This window comes from Sabethes cyaneus, chromosome 1 (assembly GCF_943734655.1).
Source record: "Sabethes cyaneus chromosome 1, idSabCyanKW18_F2, whole genome shotgun sequence".
Lineage (NCBI taxonomy): Eukaryota > Metazoa > Arthropoda > Insecta > Diptera > Culicidae > Sabethes > Sabethes cyaneus.
In genome coordinates, this window is record NC_071353.1 from 130,769,668 (window position 1) to 130,794,917 (window position 25,250).

A 25,250-nucleotide genomic window follows, 5' to 3' on the forward strand; every position below is an offset into this window, starting at 1 on the left:
GACGAGGAAAGATGCCCTCGATGATCCGCTTCAGCATCTCTGGTGAGCGCTCTGCGGGCGCCATCACGCCCTTGGTCTTTGCCATTACGACCCTGTAGGCATCACCCAACGGGTTCGTATTGGCACTAGCATATAACTCTTCAAAGCAGGCTCGTTTGTTAACTTTTATCCCACTCTTAAGCGCTGCGCGTGTAGCAACCAGTGCCACCCGACATTCAGCCCTGCCTTCGTCCGAACGAGTTCTCGAGTAATTTCTCAAATAGACCTTTTTTCCATGTTGGATATATTTATCACTGCGACCATTTGTTTGATCTGGATTACGTAACAGCGGAAGAGAGAAGGCACCAAGAGAATCTCTCATTGTCACATAGGTCTATTTGAAATATTACCCGAGATTTAAATTTGTTTAAAAATGCAGTTTGAAGTTGGCCTGACGCATGTTTTGTAGTCCATCGCTAGGTAAGCGAACTTCGTCAACATCGTCCGCTACAGCTTCCAGGGTCGTGTTTTGGCCGTCTTGATTTGTTTATCGTCGTGATTTGAAGTTACTGGCTTCTTAGAAGTCAACGGCCCGACCCGTTTTCAAGCTGGATGCACGGTTGTAGACGACACAAGCTTGTTTGCGAAATCACGAACGAAGAGGTCCGAGTTTCGCTTGAAAGCCCTAGCCACTTTTTTCCATCGCTGCGAATTCCGGCATTCGATTTTCCTTCGATCCAGGCTTCCTGGCTGTCGACAAACGTTTCCCGAACGTTTTGTTTACGTTAGTTACAGTCGATTTCGGCTATTTGTTATTCGCCCTTTTTGTATCAACTCGGTGAGTAGACGCGAGGGCTACGCAAAACTATTTTTTTTATGTTAAACGATGTTATGCCCAGCAGCATTATGCTAAATGACTTTATGTTAAATTGGTGGCACCGGTTCTTATTGTATTGGAACGCAGCGATGATTTACTCATATGCGTATTCGCAGGAAAGCGAAATTTTATAAATTATGCCTAACGTCTATTATGCCTGTCGTCCATTATGCCTGTTATCCACTATCCCTTCGGACCAAAATAGCTTGATTAGAAAAGGACCTTCTATGTTAATGTGAAGTCTTAAATCGTATCCAATAGGAATAAAAATTTCTGTTACCCAATTTTTTGAGGTAAAATCAAAACTTATTCAAACGGAAAAGTGCAAATGTAATCCAGCGTGTCCCTTTGTACGGTAGAGGGCCTAGCCAGCTTGCAGGGACACCAAGCAAACATAAAAATGTAGCTCGACGAAGTGCTGGACGCGTGTGCCGAAGATTTGCTCGTTTTGCTCTATTTACTCACATGTCCAGCCAATGTACATACACTACACATTATGCCGATATTAATTCGAAGCAGATGCGACGGACGGGCGGAAATTATGTTTTGTTTAGATTTAGATAAGTAGTAAGTAGACTGCTTACGTGTGTCCTACGTGGTTCCATCGGACATATGGTTTCTTCACGCCGCCGTTGTGTGTGGTCGAGTCCGAAGACGACTGTGCAATGTCGGAATTTTACTTGAAGGATACTTTAGTTGTTATATTTTTTAACCGCTTTACGATAATTTAGGTATTGTTAACAAACTTATGTGTCTCAAAGTCAAATATTGCAGATCAGACCGTGCTGAATGTGCTGTATCTTTAAAACGTAACCCATTTAAGCAAAAATCTGTATTTTTATCTTTTCCGGTTATCCATTATTTACATATTTATTTATTATATGAGTTGTAAGTACGGCCATTCGGATGAAAACGCATGAATGAAATCCCGTCGCCATTCAGTTCCCCGTTCGAGACGAGCCTGCCATGAAAATATAATTTATGCAACCTGTTGAAGTTCAAATAAAAGCCTGCTGCAGCAAAGTCAGTTACATTTACATTACGATTCTAGTGGCACAACATGCAGCTCGACCCTGCCGCCGGATGTTGGACATTAGTGCACATAAGAAAGGCAACATAAAACAGAGCATCTTATCTAATTTCCCATGCTGCACTTACTGTGCTTTCTCGCTCATGAAGTCGCTGTTTTTTTTCTCTCTTCCCTCGCGGATGCACCCGGCTATCGTGAACGGAGACACAATTGCACCCATTGTGTAAGGAAGCGGTCTGATCCTCAAAGGTTGCATTCGCGACCACTGCGCGATGCCTGGCGTGATGGGCAACGGCCGGCCGGTACCTTGTACCTACTGTCTAGATTTGGTGGTCGCTAAATTTCAATGTCGTTAAGCCGCGTTTTCATATCACCATCCGATCCGTTGCGTTACCGTCTCGTCGTCGGTCTGAACCAAGAGATTAGACTGTTTGCGGAGGTTTCGAACTACATATAACAACAATGTTTGCACTGCCCTTTTATTCGAGACGTGTCCCCCCTCTCGTGTATACACTTCCTGTCGGGCCACACGGCTTTAGACTCAAGTTCAGGATCAGAACCTTGAGTTTACTGCGTGGGGTGGGTTTCAATTTGAAATTAGGGTGGATTATTGGGATGATTAGCTAACTAAGCTTTTGGTTTGATTAAATCTTATAAATTTTCAATGATATAAGAGAAGCCCTTTCGCTAAATGCGGATTTTTTTTCAGTTGTTAACAACATTCGTTCGGTTGAAAAAAAAGCTGGAAGCACTCAAGTGTCAAAAGTGCACCCTGCAATCTCAACCGTGCCAGCTGCGAATCGAAGGAAACTATATGTGTACATATATACTCACTTCCACATCTTGCCGAGGTCCTTGCTAATTTCGGAATTCTGCAGCTTCGGTTCCTGCTTGGACATCTCGCGGCGGGCAGCCTGTGCCCAAACCATAAACGCATTCATCGGTCGTTTAATGTGATTTTTCTTCTTATCTGTCGGTGATCTGAAATGAGCGTAAAGGATTGCAGAAAGAAAAGAGAAAAACTTCAGTACGCAAGGAAAAACCAAGGGATTTATATTCTGGAGGGTTTTTGCCGGTTCGTGGGAGGGAGATACCATTTCTAATTAGCAGCCCTGCTCTGGCTGCACGGGAGGAATCCCACGGGTGGGAGTGGATGTAATTAAGATCTCTTCAGATCTGGCGTACGACGCGCAATAAATATTGCTGGGCCTGGGATGGTGCAAAAAACAGTAAAATATTATATATCAAATGAATCCGCTCCCGCGTGACCGGCGCATTCCGCTAGCGATATTGAATGTCTTGTCGCCATTTGTGTATTGTATTCTCCGACAGGACAGTGATGGGACCAGAAAAACCAAGCAGCAGATCATATGTTTTTCATCTAGACCTTATTCTGTCAGTCATGGGTATGGGCGCGATGCATGTTTAATTTCATCTATACGTCGAAAAGTGGCCCTCGATTCCCAGTACCATGACCTATAAGATGTAGCATCTGGTGCGCAATGGCATTTGATAGCAATTTTTTTGTAATGAAAACATTCGACTTGAAAGTGCAACATCTGCAATCAGAACAATAATTTTTAAATTGAGGCGCCCACCAACGAATGATGTGACACGTTGACAGCTGACCGATTGCTAATTTCCTTGATAAATCTCGCCAAGCAGACCACAATTCCGTAGTTCTATTAATAAAGCCATTCCCCCCGGGGTAGCACTTTAAAATCATTAAATATTCCGACGGGTAGGTGTCGAAGCTGTAAGTGTTTTAAAACGCGGTGAAAAATAGTTTCGTGTAGGCCCTATAGCCAAACTAATTAGTGGTTTCAAACAAACAAATTTAGAAGCTAGAAGATTTTAATCATCATTAGCGTATTCTCCGTACTGTAGGGCCAAGCAGAGAGCTAAAGAAGTGCGCTAATTAAGTGCTGAGTTCGCCATTGCTCGCTTGAAATGCTTCGATTGCTATCATAAACATTTAATTCTTAGCGAACTGCATCCAAGCTTACCCAAGAGCAGCTAAAAACCGAGAAGCAGCCAACTATCGAAGGAATGCACGTGCCTGTGCACTACTTGCATCACCGCAGTGGTGCCAGAATTGTACACAATCTTCCTTGCCTGCTGCTGATATCCACCGTGAGGCGTACAGTTTTGATTTTTTTATTACTCGGAAGCACAGTAATGGTTGATTTCGTAGAAAAGGCCATCCGAGACGGGGAGATTACTCGCTTCCCTGATGTCAAAAAGTATCTCGGACGGTCACGCTTGAACCTTCTACCCAGAGTGTTCACTTGCAACGATGCTTATGGCACACTTGTTGCCTTGCCCGTGTCTCTCTCAATGGGAGTCGGAGGAATCCCAGCTATAACGGAGTTTTGTGACTTCAAATGACGTGAACAGCGAAGCAAATAGAGCGGAATTAATGGGTTTTACGTTGTTTTTATTTTTATTAATTTTTATCCGGCAAGAGAATAGTGGTCTCATTTGGGGCAGGCAAACAACTGCTGTTGTCTAGACAACATAATGTACACGTATTGAAATTGACGTAGTCAGGTTCTTATGAATAATTAAATTTTAAAAACCTGAATAGATACAGAAATTATTAACATTACTATTACTACTGTATTTTAACGAAAGCTACAAGGGTTTGTAACTTTCGTATCTTATTAATCTTTGACTGTATAACCTAACATCGATTTTCTTCTAGAATTTATTATTGTAGTATGTGATTTTTTACGCGAATTTCGAAATTTACGTGGTTGTGCTCTACGAGTTCGTGTTATGCGTAATTTCGAAATGTACACGGTTTTGGCCACTGTGTTTTGTTTGTCATTCCGGTTCGGTGCCTTCCAGACTAGCACATTTTGTCTTTATTGGACAAATCAGATGGAAATCATTCCTTTTTTCGTCGAACGATTCGGCCGATGCTTGAACATATTCAACATCTTGTTGTTTTCTACTAGGTCAGATATTTTCGGTTTTCCGCCGCTGCTTGAGTCTCTTCGAATGACTTTACCAACCGGGATACCGACGAATAATGGATTCCCGATTCCCGATGTGGGTCGCGGTTGAATTTTCAACGACAATGCACATGATTTTTTGGGAGATTTGCTCTTGCTCCGATACCATCTCGATAACCACTTGACAAATTGTGATCCTGTCAACGCGAACATTACACTTTTAGCTAATTTCTAAGCTTTTTGCTAAAAATAATCGCCAAAATTTTTCAGTTGGATTCTTCAAACTTTCAGGAATTTTTTTTTGTGTGTGGATATTATCACTACGACCATCATTTTGATATATTGTGATCTTATCCAGGTGTTGTTCCGCACTTCGTTGTTATTGCAGTATTGCTATAGAGTGAGCGAACTGCTTATTATCCGTGCTTAAAGTGTCGGTGTGTTTTCACCCCTTTTTCCCTCTACGCTTCTTACTACTTTTTAATCAATCTAGCTCTTGAGCCAGGAAGTGCGGAGACTAGTTATAATTTGTCCTTGGACCAGAGGCTTCATTCGCACCTAGAGGCTCGAGCAAGTATCATTCTTATAACCAGTCGCGGCTAAAGGTTTCATGGTCGGTAAAGCAGAGTTCAGCATAGAGTGAGGGTGTGTATGTGTGTATGTATGTGTTCCTTACTGCTTATGCATTACCAATCTCGTTCCTAGAACCAGGAAGCGGAACAAGCTATAATTTACCCTTGAACAAGAGGCTTCATTCGCATCTCAAGCAAGTACCACTCTTATAATCTGCCCTGGCAAGAGGCTTTCATTGTTAGTAAATGCAAAATGCAGTAGGAAGGATGTGGAGGGGCCTGAGAATAAACCCATGCGAGTGACTTAACATCGAATGGCCTGATTCTACTAAAATTCGGACCCACGACCACTCTCTTGTCAAGGCCGACTCGGTAATCTTGCGGCCCCCAACTTTTAGGGAATAAACTATAACTTTACAGTTATATTTCTACTTCACTGCTGGTTTTCATTACAAAATGCCGGTAGTTTGCCCTTGACACCACTCATAAGGGTTTGGGCTCGGTGAGTTGACGTCTTTTGGTACAAACACACTTGTTATCTTTGTGCCAGTATATCACCATACACGCGTAGTGGCAGGATGATAAATCTGGCAAAACAGTGTCTCGCCTCCGTGGGACCACAGGAAGCGCCGTAGGCACTTTTGGAGGTACACGTTACGGTAGATTTACTCGTTGATGACCCCTCTTGTGATGTACGGCTGTTTCGTCAGCCATTCTTGGTACAGCTTTCTGTCACGGGTTTCGACCACCGTGGTGTTTGTTGACTCGGTGCCTTCCGGAACTTGAAAACATGGAGTCAGGCACGCTTCATCGTCTTTTGGACAATCTTGATGGAAACATCCTTCGCTGCATCGCGATACGAAAGCTTCGGACGACGCTTGAACGGGCTCAAGATTCAAGAGATCGACCATTAATCCAATGTCAAGCCAAGGTTAAGTCCACGTCTAGGTCTAATAAGCCCAAAACTAAATCTATGTTGAAGAAGAAGTCCAATTCCAAGTCAAGGCCAAGCTCAAGTCTGTTTCAATCACTTCCACTTGTTCTACAGTTCCTCAAACTTGTTTAGCAAATATATTTGGTATTGATTCCGGCCAAAGATAATAATTATATAATAATCTCTAATCGCGGCGGCGGCGTTTGCTCCTTGATCGAAGCGTCCTGCGGAGACAAAAGTAGGCCCGACTTCCATGCAAACGTTGTTAACTTTGGAGTCCCTTCCTACTATATATTTGGTTTTCTATGTATTGATTTGTAACCCAATACTCCTAGCCTCCGTTTTTAGCCTGGCGTCTCAAGTTTTCTAGTAATGATGTCGAGGTTTTCTGCGTAGGCTAATAGTTGGCTACTTTTGCCGAAGATCGTTCCTCTCGTTTCGATGCTCGATCGAAACGTTACATCTTCAATAGATACTGAATAACAGTCCATCCTCTTGCCACAAAGCTCTGTGATTTGAAAGCACTCCAGAGTGCCCCCGTAACACACACGTAGAACATCACTCGCTCCAAGGTAGCTTTGATCAGCCGCGTTAGTTTGTCCGGGAAATCGTTCTCGTGCATTATCTGCCATAGCTGTTCGCGCACGACTGTATCGTAAGCTGCCCTGAAATCCAAGAAAATACGATGCGTGGGCATGTTGCACTCGCGATATTTTTTGAGGATTTGTCGGACCGTTCTTTCAACGGGTCTTTAGTTGATCCCAACGTTTTAGCTGGTTGTTTGGGCTGGCGGATATGGCGGAGAATTCGGAGATCCACGAGAGATGCTCCTCCGCAAAGATCCTGAAAACGGTTACACTTGGCTTTTCAAATATCTACCAAAACACATTCACACACGGACACACTCACCGAAACAACTTCTGCTTGAGACTTCGTTCTCTTATCTCGGATTTACATTATACCCATATTATACTAGTTTAGTTTAGAATTTTAGACCTTCTTAGGGAAAGTCCAGTCACTTGTGCAACTGCAATCGGTTCAAATGCATGAGAAACGCACCCCTTTACCCATTTGTACCTTCTTTCCCACTTTTCCAGGCGTTCCGGAGTTAGGACGGAACATACATTCATACTAACGTTCCTCCTTCCCGGCTTGCTCCCCCTTTTGTCCACGTTGGTTCCCTCCTAGCTTGCTCCCCCTTTTGTTACGTAGCCAATTATGTATCTGATTACTCTCTGAAAATCCCTATCACGTACGAGGTACAAAGTCCTTTTCGGAACGCCGCACAGAGGAGTAACTAGGGCAAAAAGCTGGCCAAAATTATTTTCTTACGTATTAAGTAATATTTCGCTCGAATATGAAATGAAACGTAAAAATAGTTAATTTTGTAACAAACTGGTGCCATTACAAGTCATTTCAATTCGCTTAACAGTGCAAATTATGCTTTTCTTCTATTCACTATTCACTATTTAGCCTTCTCCAAAACCTACAAATGCATGAGTAAATCAATGAGTATCTTGTTTGTCTCTGATTTATATAAAAAAATGACATTGGTTAATACCAAATTGTTGATACTGGAGTAGACTGATTCTTCGACACTAAATCAACGCAGATGTCTTCTCTGTGATATATAACTTCTGTTATGCAATTTATCAAATAACAATCGCGCCACACATACTATTACATGCTTTACCGTCACCCAACTAACATTTTTCCTACTATTTTTGTCAGCGAATTTTGTTGAATGGGAATGTAGATTCAAATAGTGACATATTTGGAGAACAGACCTCATAATCCCTAGACATGTAGTATTGCTAGTGTGCCCATTGTATTGAAGGTTGAAGGTATTATCTTGCACAGAAGATAGTACGCAACTAGATGCGAATGGTCGATATTTCCTTCAAAACAATGTGAAACATACAATTTTCAAAAGGGTCGCAAATGCCAGTCCGGACGTTTCCGGATGAGCTTTAGGTACCGATTTGTTCAGAATACCACAAAGATTCATTCCTTCATAGAATGTATGACCAGATTCTGCAAGATTAGATAACTTTTTTACCGTTGAAAAAGCACAAAATTGCAAAAAAATAGTTGTTTGACAAAACTATTTAAAACAAGTCATATTTTCAAAATTTTAAATTTTCTTCCTACAAACCAGTTAGAATTACTTATGATGAACCTATGTTTTGATAAATATCCTTTGTTAATCTTTTTGTTTACTTCTGATGGAATCCGTTTCCTGATGCTTGATGATTTTTCAAAAAAATGTTTCAAATATTGTCAATGTTTGTACACCTGCCAAAACTTACAGGTATGTTTTCATGTGTTTTGACTAAGAGTACTTTGTGCAGCATCTATTTAAGCATACAAAAATATATATATTATATTAGAAGACCGAAAAAAATGTTTTTCTTATTTTGGCCAGCTTTTTGCCCTAGTTACTCCTCTGTGCGCCGGAAAGGAACACCTAATATGAATGGTTCAAGAGTAATCACTTCTTAAAATAAGTAATGTTGGAGATAATTGGGAAATTTCCGTTAAAGATTTCTGGAAAAAATAATGGCCACAAATTTCTCACAATTTCGAGAGAATTTCTATTCTCTATTGTGAAATATATATTTGTTAATGGTTTTATATAAAGTACACAGATAAAATTTAGGATGTTGGGGTAGAAATTACCAATTCTTTTTGAGCAGACCAATAAGGTGCAATTGGTTAAGAAATTCGTAAAAAACATTGCGTTTTAACAAGCCTACGTTGTTTTCCACCTGTTGCTATGCGTTATTTAAGGCGGTAAACAAAATTTCACTAGGGTACTTGATCCAATAGTTGTGGTAGTACCAATAGTTGCGCTACCATTCATTATTAATGCATATTTTCGTCACCGTAGCATTTTAGATAAAACAATTACATTCATTATATAAAACAGGGGTTTAGAATTATTGGTAGTTAGACTACACCATTTAAAATTAAAGCATTATTTGCTAAAATGCCAATTTTCCAAAATCTAACACGCAGTTGGCGCGCACAACTATAGGCGCTCATCTATAGTTTTGCTACGATGTTTTTTCACTTAGCAACCTAGCAATGTATATGGAATAACACAATTAAAGGAACATCAAACTTAATTAAGGAAACATTAGCGCAACTGTTGGTACAATACAATTGAATCGGAAAATTCATTTTTTCTTTATAAAGGTTCTCGTACAACGAAAGCAATTGTCTTGCCTTGTGACAAATACCTTGTATTTGATAAATCTATATCCCACAAGCATTAATTGAAGCATATAGCTCAATAAATAAGCAAAATTAAGTTATATTGTGCTTAGTAGCGCAACTAATGGATCATCTACCCTATTAGGTATAGAAACATTTTCCACTATTAGAGGAACAAATTTTCTTAAAATACTATCTCCCGACATAATCCCACTATTACTTGAGCATCTACCCTAACTGGCTGGAAACTACACATCGGTTAACAAACGATATACGTTTGTTGGCTTAAATTTATATCATTAAATGCACAACTTTTAGTTAAACAGAAAATAATAATCGATTAATGTGGGTTACCATTCAATTACTTATACTGATTCACTCTCGTCTATTTCTGCGAAAGTGGTTAGGAGCACCATTCATTATGACGGATTAATTTGAAGTATGATTGTCTTTCAACTAGCATGTGGAATGCTAGTTAAAATTATATCGCTTAAAGGATTATTAATACCCAGGTAACCATTAAGCATTAAAATAAGCAGTAAATCAGTCGTTTATTAGCATCCCTGGCGTTTTATACTGCAGGTTGTTGTTTATCAGCTTTTTGACTGCATAACTGTTGCAAATTGGCATCTAAAATTCTATTTAAATTCTTCTTGTTGGTAACTAGCTGCAAATAAGCATTGTCAGCACTATAAGAGGGCTAGCAGTAAAGTAGCCGCATATTTTGCCAAAATAGCATTTAAGTAGCATTTAAGGCAACTTAAATGCTTATTGGCTTGCTTTTAAATTGCATTGGAAATGCTTATTGGTTACCTGGGTACTTATTATCGTTCTCTGTACATTGCCAGTTCTCTTGGCAAAGCAACGATAAGTCTTGGGTATGAATATCTGTAAGACATGGCCCTCCTTTATCGACATGACAGACTTCGCTGTCGATTATGAGAGTACAGAACAATTACGGGGATAGTGCAACGACCCTACTGACTTTAACAAGGATGCCCAGCCGAGAATCTAACATACGACGAAAAGCATCGTACTTCGAAGCTAACTGGGCAGTAACTTTTAGCACTCAGTTATTTTATACTTGTCAGCAATACAACCGAAAAAATGAAAAGAATTTCGCTGCTAGGCTTTGAGCAGTTGTTCAGAGTGCAGTTCTCCACTCTGAAGATGTCAACATCACGTCACATGCTCGAATATTCCGCGTTTTATTACCAGTCATTAGCTTCGAATAAATTCTCTCTTCTTTTGTTCTTTAATCAGCCCCAGGCCGTAGTTTCCTCTGCTTTACGAAGAAGTTGTCTCCATTCCACTCGGTCCATGACCGCAATTCGCCAGCCACGTAGTCTGCGTAGGGTCCGCAGGTCGCCTTCCACTTGATCGATCCATCTTGCTCGCTGCGCGCCCCGCCGTCTCGTTCCAGTCGAATCATTATTGAGAACTTTTTTAACCGGGCTGTCGTCCGACATCCTCACGACGTGCCTAGCCCATCGCAGACGACCAATTTTTGCTGCGAGTGATGGATGGTTCCCTAAACGGCTGATGCAATTCATGGTTCGTTCGCCTCCTCCACGTTCCGTCTTTCATCTGCATTTAGCCGTAGATGGTACGCAACACCTTCCGTTCGAAATCAGCAAGGGTTGGTCCTCCGCGAGCGTAGCCCATGCCTCATAGCCGTAAAGGACTACCGGTCTAATCAGCGTCTTGTAGATTGTTAACTTCGTGCGGTGGCGAATTTTGTTCGATCGCAGCGTCCTATGGAGTCCGAAGTTTCCTGCCATAATGCGTCTTTGTATTTCTCTGCTGATGTAGTTGTCTGCGGTAACCAGTGAGCCCAGATACACGAACTCTTCTACCATTTCATCACCGTTTAAATGAATCCGGAGAGAGAGGTCAGCATTCACTTCTCTAGAACCTCTTCCTTTCATGTATTTTGTTTCTGATACATTAATGACAAGTTCAATCCGTTTGGCTTCAGCTTTCAGTCCGATGTACGTTTCCGCCATCCTCTCAAAAGTACGTGTAATGATGTCAACATCGTCAGCGAAACCAAGAAGCTGGACGGACTTCGTGAATATCGTGCCACTCGTGTCTATCCCCGCTCTTCTTATCACACCCTCCAAAGCGATGTTGAACAGCAAACATGAAAGCCCATCACCTTGCCGTAACCCTCTTCGAGATTCAACGGGACTCGAGACTGCCCCTGATACTCGAACAACACACATTACTCGATCCATCGTCGCGTTGACCAATTGCGTTAGTTTATCCGGAAATCCGCAGTAGTGCATAATCTACCATAGCTGATCTCGATCGATCGTGTCATACGCCGATTTGAAGTCGATGAATAAATGATGCGTGGGCACGTTGTATTCGCGACATTTCCACAACACTTGCCGAAGCGCGAAAATCTGATCCGTGGTGGCACGGTCACGCATGAATCCCGCTTGATATTGCTCCATGAACTCCTTTGCAAATGGTGATAATCGACGACATAAAAGTTGAGAGAGTACCTTGTAGGCAGCGTTCAACAGTGTGATTGCGCGGTAATTACAACAATTCATCTTGTCATCCTTTTTGTAGATCGGACACACCATGCCTTCCGTCCACTCCTCCGGTAGTAGCTCCTCCTCCCAAATCTTGACAATGACTCAGTGCAGCGCTCTTGCCGACCGAAAAAATTCTCTCAGTATATCGATATAATCGGTTTAAGAGAAGGGATGCTTACGCTTTTTTCTTCGGTGGCATACTTTGAGGACATCAAGTTCGTCTAAAAGTTTAATATTTAAATGATAAAATCGGATAATTGTAAGCTTTTACAAAATTCTTTACTAGCAGGACAACAAATTCTTTTAGGTTTTATCGAAACAACTAATTCCTGATCTATTGGGATGGAATGATTTTGTGATTTTGTCACATTTCCCTAGAATCTATGAAAACGAAATCGCAGGTGTATAAAATTATTGTATCGGGCCTGGGGAACAATGGTGTGCTTACAAGAGGACAGTGCCTGACATTTATACCTATTTCAAAAGTGATGCAAATCTCTAAATCCATTGAAAAATGACTGACGTGCAAAATGTGACAACTTTTCAATTTTCATGTTACATGTTCATTTCTCGTACTTTTAAAATGAACTCCAATATAGCAAACAAAAATGTAGGTCTACGTTAAAATTGCTAATTACTAAAATATAACTTAACCTAACAGAGAACTGTGTTTTGATGAACCATAGGGAATCATCCGCAAATCACAGGCGTTCCACCCTAGGCACGTCATTGATTTGATGTCTGAAGTCTGTATTTCACATAGTCGCTTTGACTAACAATTATGAACAAATTAATCTATGTACAAATTAACTCTAATTTAATCGATAAGCTGGAAATTTGGAAACAGCAATAACAATTTCTTCGAAACAACTCCACCGTATTTCTGTCCCAGAATTCATATATTTCCATCACCAACAATTGAAATGTTTAATGAGACTCAATCTTATTGAAATAGCGGTGACCCGAGAAGTTGTCATCACTATAGAAATTACTTCTTCTAAAATCATAATCGGTCCGCCAGCAACTGCTGCCACTTCAAGTCAGCATTGAAGGAATCGTTGACCTATCCCAAAGCGAGCGGCTGCGCGGCCTGCTGGTGTACATTACAAACTAACCTTCTTTTTTGTCACACTCCTGTCGCATCCCGGCACTTGTCCGCCGATCACGCCACAAGTGGCTCGCCTTCTCAAGTGTTTCTCTGCCATATCCTAACTGGATCTCGCTGGATATATTATATGTGTATGTTGTATACATATATCGTTGAGCGATTTGCTTCGCTGTATGATTTTTTTGTGCGTCTATAATTTGGGCTCATTTAGAAGACCCCTTGCTTTCTAAGCGGTCGTAAATTAGAATGTCCCGTCACCAATCGGTGGAATTACAAGACTAGCTGGCTGCCCTAGTGTGTGCTTGTAATCTCGATCGAATTCCTTTGCGACGGAAATGGTCTTTAGTGCATACGCACATACAAAAAATCAACAGCGAATCAAATTTCAAATGTTTGTGGTCAGAACTGGAGTGATTTACCGATCACGAGAGCAATTAATTTCATTTTTATGACGACTCAATGTAGAAACTTTGTTTACGTTTTTGTGCTCGTGATGCCAATATTTTACTTTAGAAATAGGGCCAAAGCCATTGTCAGCAATAATAATTGTTTGATTACGAAACGTAAAAATTCATCTTACATTTCAAAACATGGGTGTTTATTGCAGACTCCTAGAGAATAAATAAATCTTTTTCTGCATAGCACATCATCTTTAGGGCAGCGAAAATTTGTTTAAATACTTAGACCTATATTGAGAAAAAAGTTGACTGATCCGGGAGGTCCTAATTGGTGACACCGCCAGGGACACCCCAGTTAGAGGTCCAGTTGGGTGGGATTTTTTAATTGGCATTGTGCGAACCATGCCAAAGCAAACTGAAGCATGTGACAACTTTTGCCGAATGCCGCCTGAAGGGATTCTTGTCCATGGGCAGCATAAGCGTGGACGGAACGGATAACATGCTTTCCGGTGCGAATCATTTTAGTGCAGCAGTGCTAATAAAGACCGGTTGCAGCAGTGCAAACCTGACAGCAGGTGCTGGACGCTTGATGCGGTCCTGTTCGTAACAACGTGCAATATCAATATTGACAAATTCATTAGCGCGTGTTAATTTTGCTACTGTCAACGCTTTGATGCTGAGAATAGCTCACAGGGTTCTGTTCGTACATCTTTTGCGGAGTTCTAAATAAAATATTGGAATTTTCTAAATTTTTCCTAGCAGTTGAATCAAATGTTTATTGCTATTAGATTCATACATTGTTTCTAAAATGGTTCTTGGGTTATGAGTTATAAAACTAATTTATTTTTCCCAGCTCGCTTTAGTTGCAGACAGAGTAATGAGTTTCCGAAGATTCCTTTCGCAGCACACGCCGCGCAGTCGGCCTATTTGTTCAAATTTGCATCTGAATTACGCAATTTGGCGGCTTCTGTACCAAGTGTCTACATTTCTCATTCGGTAGCAGATATATTTACCCGCACGCTGCTAGTGCGACAGCTTCCTCCTCTTCTTCTGAGCAACACGGTGCAATATGCCGGCCACATTCGAAGGTAAACAAAACTAAACGAACGACGAATCGAATCAATAGCCAGCCGTGTGTGATGACGCCGCTGGCTGCCGCCACAGCCACCGTGGCACAGGAAAGACCCTGAGCGGAATGTCAAGTAGTCCCCGTTGAAACGGTAGCGGTTTCGGTTTGGCGCCCTCGCGGTCACAATTTTTCTGTTTGACAATCTTCCGAAAACGAAAAAACGGGTTCGCCGCCAATTCTCTCAGAAATACATAATGGTGTTTTATGAATGAAACAAGACGATCTTTTCTCATGCTAATGATGCACACAACCAACTACCTGCAGACCATTCATCGATCGTGGGATGATTCTCAACAGTTTCATGTAGTGTTGCCGCCACTTGGTCAAACAAGTTCACATGCTGCTGCGCGCGGAAGTTACCAAAAAACGGAATTCTACTTTTCTGGCAACTTCGTCGTTCAAGTTACAAGCTAATTTTCCGGTTTATAACATGCATTAACGTGTAAAGCATATATGTTTGTTCAGGATGTTGGAATTCCACAAATTCAGATTTTACATGTCGGCCGTCGTGCCGGCAGAATTTTATTATTCCAAAGATAAATATTTACTATTCCATAGCAGGAAGGCACCGGTCACATCAAGAGAAACTAATCGAGAAATAATTCAAATAATTCAAATAGGTTTGAATAAAGCAGAACAGCTCCATATAGGACCGGTGATTGAAATCTTTTTTTACGTTAATCACCTTGCGGTGATGGAAGTGACAGATAAGAAGCTGAGAAATCGTTGGTTTTCGACATGAATACGGTCGAATCAACAACAACCGCGTTGGGCAGTCAATCTGGTCCGGAACATAGCGACGACATGACACTGCATTTTTAGCAACGATTACTGATGATTTGGGTAGGGGTTAATTGAGCGTATTATCCGTATCAATCATAAGTTTTTCGACCACTGCGTCCTATCACAATCAAACGAGTTCGCGTATGTCAAAAACACAAATCAAAAACCTTATGTATGAACCAATTCACACGCAGTGTCCGAACGCCGTGTGATCGACCTTTTCGGATTTGAAGCAAATTTATCAATATAGAATTGTTTTGCAATCCGGTTTTTTTTAAAGTTATAAGCAAAACTGTGAAAATTACATGACGCACTTTTCTCCGGAACCACTCAACCAATTTCAATGTTTTTAGTGTCAATTGAAACTACCCAAAAGTTTAGAGGTTTATTTAAAACAAGCAAACAGTCCAGAAGTTATGCTTAAAAATGCACTTTTTCAAGGTGCCAATTAGTTGAACGTTTCTCAGAGATTAAAAAGCTGAAACAGATGAGAAGAACGTGGCCAGTCGCATGCTCACTGCGGCTAAACGTCAAAACAGGGAACGATATAAAGAGCTACGAGCAGCAGAGAAAAGAACCCATCGGCGGCGTCGTAAGCGTGAGTACCAGGAGCAGGTGCTCAGTGAGGCAGAAGGTTATTTTGCCAGAAACGACGCGAGGAGTTTTTATAAAATAGTCAACAGTACGGCGAATAAGAGCATCCCGGTGCCAGTGATGTGCAACGACAAGGATGGAAATCTTTTGACTGACGAGGCTATGCTGGCTGCTAGGTGGAAAGAGCACTTTCAAGAGCTTCTAAATGGTACAGGCAATGGAGAAAGCATCAGACACAGAATACGAATTGAGGAAGATGGTCAAGCTGTGGAGCCACCCACGCTAGTTGAAGTTTTTTTTTTCCTGTATGGACTCATCACTGCGACCAGTATGGTTAGATCTATTATGATATCGCCCGGGTGTTTGTTGTATAACCCGCACTGCATTTATTTTGGCTATAGTCGCTATTGAGTGAACGATATGCTTATTGCATTTTATGCGTGCTTGTGTGTAATTTGAGTACCCTTCCTTCAATGCTTTTTCTCTACTTTACTCACCTCGTTCCACATGACAGCGCTGTCCCCAATTATAGCCATCCCTGGAACAGCTAACCAGTGCATTGAACTATAAGGGTCTCATTTTTGCACTGTAAATAGGCCATAACGGGATAACATAGAATTTAGCACGAAGGAAGGGTGGTGCTGGTGAGGGGCCTGGGAATAAACCCATGCTAAAGTCACTTTGCCATCGAATGGCCTGATTCTACTAAGATTCGAACTCATGACCATTCGCTTGTCAAAGCAGACTCGGTAACCTTGCGGCTACAGAGCCCCCCTGAAGTTGAAGTTGAAGTTAAAAAGGTGATAAAAGAGCTTAAAACAGAAAGGCTGCTGGGAAGGACGGTATTCGGGCCAAACTTCTGAAAGTGGATAGTAAGCAGCTGCACAAAGCAATCCATGCCACGATCGAAAAAATCTGGATGAAAGAGGAAATGCCTTCAGACTGGCTTGATGGTCTCATTTCTCCGATATACAAGAAGGGACACCGACTCGATTGAGTAACTATCAGGGCCTAGCACTTCTAAATTCCGCCTATAAGGTACTCTACCGTATTCTGTTCAACAAATTGAGGCCGTTATCAGAATCCTTTGTCGGCGATTACCAGTGTGGTTTTCAAGAAGCCAGATCGACTACGGATCAAATGTTCACCTTGCGTCAAATCCTTGACAAATTTCGGGAATACAACTTGTGGATTCACCGTCTGTTTATGGATTTTAAGGCAGCGTACGATTCAGTGAAAAGAAATGAATTATTGCAAATAATGCTCGAACACGGCTTTCCGAGCAAGCTAATGAAACTGTGTCGTACAACGTTAGACAAATAAAAATCAAGCGTCACAACAGCTGGTGAATATCAGATGCATTTTCCAAGTAACAAATCTAAGTTTTATTACGTTCCTATAGAGTGTTTCATGAACAATTTCTGTCTGTCTGTTTGTGTGTTCCTTAAAGAATCTGAAATTACTGAATCGATCGGCGTGAAAATTTGCATGAAAGGGTTTTAGGGGGCAGGGTTGTTATGATGGTTAGCGACCCCTCCCCCCACTAAGAGGGGGGCTCCCATACAAATGAATTACAAAGTTCCTCACAACTCGAGAAGTAATCAAGCAAATGGAACCAAATTTGGCATGTGCGGGTTTTTGGAGGTAGGAATTTTTTCTATGGCGTATTATGACCCCTCCCTCCTTTAAGAGGGGGGCTCCCTTATAAACGAAATAAAAATTTCCTCATATCTCGAGAACTATTCAAGCAAATAGAACCAAATTTGGCATTGAGGGTTTTAGGAGGCAGAAATTTTTTCTATGGTGAATTATGACCCCTGCCCCTTTAAGAGAGGGGTCTCCCTTATAAATGAAATACAAATAGCATCAAAACTTGAGAACTAATCAAGCAAATGGAACCAAATTTGGCATGTAGGGATTTTTAGAGGCAGGAATTTATTTTATGATGGTTTGAAACCTCTCACCCTTGAGGTAAGGACTCTCATACAAATAAAACAGAAATTTTTGCATAACTCGAAAACTAATCGAACTCGAGAAATTTTAGACACTTCCATAAAACATTAGTCAATAACAAGACCACAAAAACAATTTATAGTAACTCTAGATGATACATGGCGAGACGGGCGCAGGCCACGAGTGTTGTGTTCGACCCGCCGCTGGAAGCGCTGGTCACTGCAAGGGACAGCCGCTCCACAAAAATCACCACTGATTGTCTAGGTTTATTTGTTTTCCTAGGTCTACTGACTTTAATATTTTTTTTGAAACGATGGGCTGGTCCAGCGCCTCTATGGTTCAAAGGTACACGGGTACCAACGAGCCACATGCCCTGGTGGGTGTTGTGGGTTCGAATCCGATTATAATCTATGATTATAGCTTGGTTCGACCCATGCACCTTCCAGCATTGGACAAAAGGTAGAAGTCACAACGACAACTTGTTAAGCGTAGCTACCTATTACCTATTATTTCCACTCTTTCCCCTCCATTCCCAAAAAAAACTTTCATTACTCCTCCTACCGTCCCTCCATCAATTGTAGAACCAACGTTTCAAAAATAATATTACTATTAATGCCTGACCGCATTTCCAGTTCAACGACTAAAAACACGAATTTGGTCTACTGACTTTTATTACTTTCCTTCAGTTGGTTCTGAACGAGCGACAGTGAGTAAGGAGAGCATCACCCCTGTGAAATGGTACATTCCACAACAAGGTTTTCCGTGAACGTTCCGTGTAAGGTTTTTCGCGAAATGGTATTCGGCGAAATGTTATACAATCACGGCGAATATTGCTAATATTGTTATGAAAGTTATTTTTTATTTAATAATTCGTTATGGTGTGAAGCAATTCTATTAAAAAAGATAAATCGGAATTTCAAAGTGCTTCGATTTGGTTGAAATTTTGTACATAAAACACAGTATCTGGTTGAGTTCGACTCTCACCCTCGTTTAGTCGATATTTTTAGTCTAAGATCCAGATTTTCAGTCATCTTATTTTTGATTTGTCTCAAACATTTACTCTTCCCGGAAAAGAAAAAGTGAAGTGACCTATAAAAGATTAAAGAGAAAAAAAGATTATGGTTTTTCTCAAAAAAAAAAACATGTGAAATTTTTTAATGGAGGTTTCCATAACATTTAATGATCTGTGCATCAGTAAGAAGCAAAGCAAAGCCTTGGTTCTAAATGATGCTTTCTTTCTGCTTCTGGTTTTGTTCGACAGACTTGGCAGGCAGCAGTTAGAGTATACGACAATTGCAGGTTTAGTGCTACAATCTTTTTGACTCTCACAGCCTCACAGCCCAGTCGATATTCTATAATTTACGATAATTGACTCGTTGGTCCGGTGTTGAAACTCGTGATCAACCAGAAGGTACTTGTTTCAGAAATAGTCAATTATGATATGAAACACAGCACCATAATTTAGATCAAAAGACTGGTCGCAGTGGTCCAATGCCCAAAACAAAGGAAAAAAATATACGAAACATGACAAAAATATTCAATGTTTCTGAAAAAACAACGATAGTAATTTATTCCCAACTTACGAAAAACATTCTTATTAATGTCCTCGTATTTATATTCGCGAAACTTTTAAAATTTGGTTCAGAAAAATTATCGCCGTGCATTTAATTTAAAGATTCCTTGAATCTTTGCAATAATCAAAGTATATTAATGGTGATATCACGCCGAAAACTACGTCATCCTTCACGCGTTATAATTTCTGGCACTTTACAGCCTTAGATCCACAACTTGCAGTGTCATCGCCTGGAACCGTTTGATTGCCCCGACCGGGCCACCGAACCGCAACAAGTTGTCTCGCCCTGAAACGGGGAAAATATGGCACGGTGTTAAATTTGTGGTATTACACCTTTTAGCCGGTCGATTTTCAACCGAATCCACACTAAATTGTTGCACGGCAGGTAAAGGAACCTGGCCGACCGAAGAGATTGCCAGAAACCTGTTTATTGAGCTGAGCGCCTCTATACGCAACTTTACAGCTTTCACACGTCCATAAGAAATTTCAAATATTTACCAACACTTTTTGCCGCCGTCGACTGCGGCCGTCGATGGCAAAACAGCACGAGTGCGTACGTCTGCCAAAGGAACGCCGGTCCTTCGGTCGGTCAGTAATGAGCTACTGAATTTAAAATAACCTCGCAGTCGCACTAAACCATCAGTTTGCTGATCCTTTGGATATTTCGAGCTTTTCTGTCATCCGTCGAAGCAGAGCGCGGGCGACATCAATTTCGAGCACCAACGACGGTGAGTCACTCGTCAATTTCAGCCGACAGGACCAATGCCGAGGAGTACCCCGTACGTTACTTTAAGTGTTAAAATCAAAGAGACATGCATAAATTTGAATCATTTAGCACCTGTGCGCTAAATGGGTTGGTTGAATGTGATTTGGTTTGAGCAGGGTTGTTTGGCGCTCTAATACGCGGTGAACCTTTGCACGGTCAGACTAAAAATCGTCGGAACACTTAAGAATGCAGGTTGACAAACTGATTTGAAAATGATGAAATCTACATCAGCCGAAATTGTATCTTGCATCAGATGAAGCCGATAGCCGAAAATTGCTCGCCGTCGACGACGGTGGTCTGCGCTTTGCTGGAACTTCTTAATCCTCCATCAACGGCCGGACCACTCCAACTTGTCACTTCGCGCGGGGATGAGTTGCTTCAAAAAATTAGTAGTGCTACTTGTTGCGGTTGATTACGGATGGAGGATTGTTTCAGCGGTGAGCCACACAAGACGAGCCTCCAGGTATCTTATACTGCGGGCTTACATACATTGTAGGTACCTACAGAGCGCGAATGCCAATTGCTTGTCGCTGTGCCGCCGTAAGCGCAAGCGCGGCGCTGGCACCGGCCGGTCGGATCTTCGGATCTGGCGATGATACTCTGTTTGACTGTCCGTACGCTTTGCTACGGTATAAGTACCGTGTTTATCATCGGCTTAACTGCAGAAATGTTGGTATGTTAGATACTGTCTGTATGTCAGCAAGGGTTTAGTTTGGAATGGTGTTTATTTGAACTCGGAATAAAGTTACTACTATACCAAAGAAAACATTTTAACATTTTAGAAAAGGAAAAACAGGTCTGGTTATACTTGTCAAGTTTTCATTTTATGTCCTAAGTCTATTTCACTAACAGCTATTTATGAACAATCTAAACTACAAATTAATTTAATCGTCAAACTGGAAACGGGAACACAGACATCGAAATTTTTTTGAAAAATCAAATTTTATTTATAGTTTTCGATTCTGTAGGCTTTTTTGGTTATTTACTAATAATCTGATTATGGGAAGTAAATAACAAAAACAAATACACCTAAGTAATCCTAAGTAAAATTGGAAACAATTTACTAAATCAAGAACAAAACAACTGCTATTCTTTTACCTTACAAAAATCAAAGATTATTTTTATTTCCAACCCTTTCCCACACTGAAGAGATATTACCAATTCGATCCCTTTTTATCAGAAGCACATCCTTGCCACAACAAAATAGAGTAAGGAGGGGTAAAAGTGCGATTCAATAATTTATCGGTGCAGATTCCGAGTAAATTGACTATATTAGTATGGATGGGTGACTACTTTGACAGCTTGAATCTAACGTAAACTTTGGTGGCTTACAAAGCATAGTTGCTGAGTTATGTGCAAATATTATTTTAGGGCGGTTTTGATTTAATTTTTCGTTATACGGCAAATACGATAGCAACAGAAGGATATTACTTGTTGAAACTTTGTAGCAGCCTTTTGCCTTACTCACATATCTGTTTTGAAAATACGCTGAAAAGAATTTACAAAATATATTTCGCTTTTCCATAATTTAATCAAACCCCGTTAAGCGCCTAGTGGGGTAAAAGTGCGATTCACGGTCGGGGCAAAAGTGCGATTCATGAACGAAGCAAAAATGTATAGCATATTTTATACGGCTTTATGCACTATATTACAGATACTAGAAATGGAAGATCTGCAGAAAACGGTGTGCTCTACAGATGTTGGCCGAAGTAAAACAATGTTTTTCCGCTGATGAAACAAAAAACAAACGTTTGGAAAAGTTTTGATCTGAGGGAGGCTGCAATACACCAGCGCAAAATATGAAAGGTGCAAATTGAGAATATTCTTTACCGAAACATACCGCAGATTGAAGATAATATTGTTTTGTTAGCTACTGCTGTGCTAATTTCATGGATTCGAGCTTCGCACTTTTGCCCCGCTAGTGGCGTAAAAGTGCGAATCGGCACTTGATCAGAAGAATGAAGAATTTATTTTGCATAACACTATTGTGCGCGCATTCCCTTACTGGACACGACGGTTGAAACAGTCGTGTTTCTGAACGGTCGTAAAAAGGGTCGTTTTTAGCTTTTGACAGATAAAATGTCAAATTGTGTCATCATCGCTGTTTCATTATTGGAACCAATCGAGCAAAGTAAATAAACCTAGGAATTACCGTTCTATCAGAAGAAACGGAATGAAATTCAGCATGAAATGAATTTGTATTTTCAACGCCGGTTTGCCGAAATTTCATAGTGAATAAAGCGTAGTTTATCCTTCATTATCCAAACAAGCAATAACAAAGCAATAACGTTCGTATTCGAAAACAATTTGTTTAATGCTTTTGTATGATTAACACGAAGTCACGATTAAGGTTGCGACAGAAACGCAATGAGCCTGTGTTGCCAGTTATGGCGATAAAACATTACGAACTGTGTTGCCAATTTAGTCATTTTTTACCTTTGGAACGTTTGAAACAGTACCTGAACTCCCCTCGGAATCCAGCGATCAAGTAAATGCACAATATTATCCCTGATGATTTATAGTTGAATGTGAAGACATTGAGTTACTGTATCACTATAAAATATATTGTTCTTTATATCTCACGAAAATTGATGACAACTTCAAACATCGCACTTATGCTCCGCCCTACTCTATATACTTTTTTCACTACTCTTCCAATGAAATGACAATCTCATTGAATGGCATCTCATATTCAATTTATACAGCACGCATGAATTGATGCAATATACTGCTCATTTTTTTCTGTTTTTAGTACAGATGAAATGAACTCAGCATTGCCAATCTGAAACCAACGTCATGACGAAATCACTTGCGTTCATGTTCGTACTGTGCTTTCTATTCATTCATTTTCGACAGTAGTGAATGAAATAAAATGTGAATTCAAAAATGAATTGTTTTGAAGGGCCAAAAGCTGAGAAAGGCTGACTCTGTCAGCAGTTCAGTAATCATGTTCATGGGCTGACAGATAAAAGCATACTATTAGGGGCAAAACTAAATGCGCTGAATTCGTTTTATACTCGCCTTTATGGAGGGCTGTAAATTTTTTCGAGCGGTAAGCGTGAGCTTACATATAGAATCATATTACAACTGAACATTACAGCTGTAGCGCACTTCCCTAACAAAGACATCAATTATGTACCATTTAACCGCGCTAGTAAGAAATCTTGTTGGGACGAGGGGACTTTGTCACTTTTTCTGGCATGCTTTCCAAGAAGAGATATCAAATTGGTCTAGGTTTATTAGTCGCAAAGAATCTTCGTCCTGTGGGAATAAGGAGATTGTCACTTTTTTTTCTTAAAAAGAAAGTAATCGAAAGCATAGTAAACAGACGGTATAGTTAATTGTCGTCCTTGCTTGTGAAGCACGGCAATCACGAAGAAAATGTATGGGGAAACTTAAAAAATTTTCCCGATGCATACAAACCATTAATCGCACATCAGTAATCCTTGTTAAGAGCCGTTGCTTGATCTGGCTTCATCTAAATCTAAATAAATCTCCATTTACCGTACATTTATCCGCAGACAATTATGAAAAAGCAAACCTGTCATTCAGATGCCGTTTAATTCTATACATTCATGCGGCTGCACCCGGCAAGTCATGAAAAATGATTCACATTACCCAGTCCATGACTGCATATGTCGCTCGTTTGCAGCGTTAAGTAGCAAGCAAAACGCCTCAGCCTCTCAGTTGGCCCCGAAGTACACTCAAGTACTTTTTTTACACGGTTTAGTTTTTTGAGTATTAGGAACAGGGTAACTTAGAGACCATTCATTTATTTCTTAATACATTTGGGAGTAACTCGACATTCCTCACGTAGATTGTAAATAGTTCCTTAGCTGCACCGTTTTCGAGTAATCGAAAAAAACAAACCGTGTAAAAAAAGACTTGAGTGTATGACGCTGGTCTAATAAGCCAGACGTCGCATGTTCGAATCTTGATTGGGAGAGGCTGTAAGAGCCAATAGCCCAAGTAACAATTTGAGTTTTAATGCTCTCTTATTGCGGTTTTAAGGACCAATTTTGGTCACCAGAATCGTCATAAGTGTGTAATAAAACCAGCTTTGTTACTAGGGAGGATTGTAGCACTATTTCTGCATTTGTCTCTGTTTACTTTTTTATGTCGTTTCAATAGTCTTTCCATGTCAACACAACCACCGTAAGTTTATTTATTTTGCTTGTCTTGAAGCAGCGGCACCACCCATAAGCTTGGTGTTTTTCCGTGCCTGGAAAGCAAGGCTAAAATATGGAAAATGCATGGGAAAATTTTAGCCTGAAAGTCTTCGTCAATTTTCGCTATTTAGCGATTGAAAAACAATCTTTTCAAAAAAACCGTGCATCTTTTATGAATCGAATGGTATGCGAACCATCAAAATCCATTTTAACTTGGAAGAGCAATTAGCGTTCAGAATCTTTCATTCTTTCGTGACGCTAGCTTATATTCAAATTTTGGATTGACACCCTGCGGTAAGACGTAGTTCTACGTCAATAGAAATTAAATTAGATGAGTGATTCTCATTTTCAAATATTGGAATTTTTGTACTTAATTGGCTGAAAATGGTTAAAAAATAAAAATAACACTTTTAATACCTCGAAACAGTGGATCCCTCGTTCGCCAAGGGACCCGACAATTTAAATAAGTTTAATTTTTTTGCAATTCTTGAGATCCATATTATGCTCTATTTCCTAAATTTACAATGAAACAACTAACAAATGGCACGGATTTGTAAAGAAGAAGAACAGGGCTTTCAACCAGAGTAAAAAATTTTTGGCGGCCATCTTCGACTTGGTCGCCATATTGGGGTTTATCAAAAAATCGCCGTTTCTTACATGAGCCCC

General features: G+C 40.5%; 1 protein-coding gene across 1 annotated transcript in view; it reads right to left on the minus strand.

Moving 5' to 3' along the window:
• Positions 1–25,250, minus strand: part of LOC128746234 (transcription factor Sox-8) — a 48,746-nt gene that overhangs the window by 12,010 nt on the left and 11,486 nt on the right. Inside the window, exon 2 of the mRNA XM_053843282.1 lies at positions 2,721–2,867. Within this exon, the coding sequence (XP_053699257.1) occupies positions 2,721–2,867 (147 nt within the window). The remainder of the gene's footprint in view (positions 1–2,720; positions 2,868–25,250) is intronic.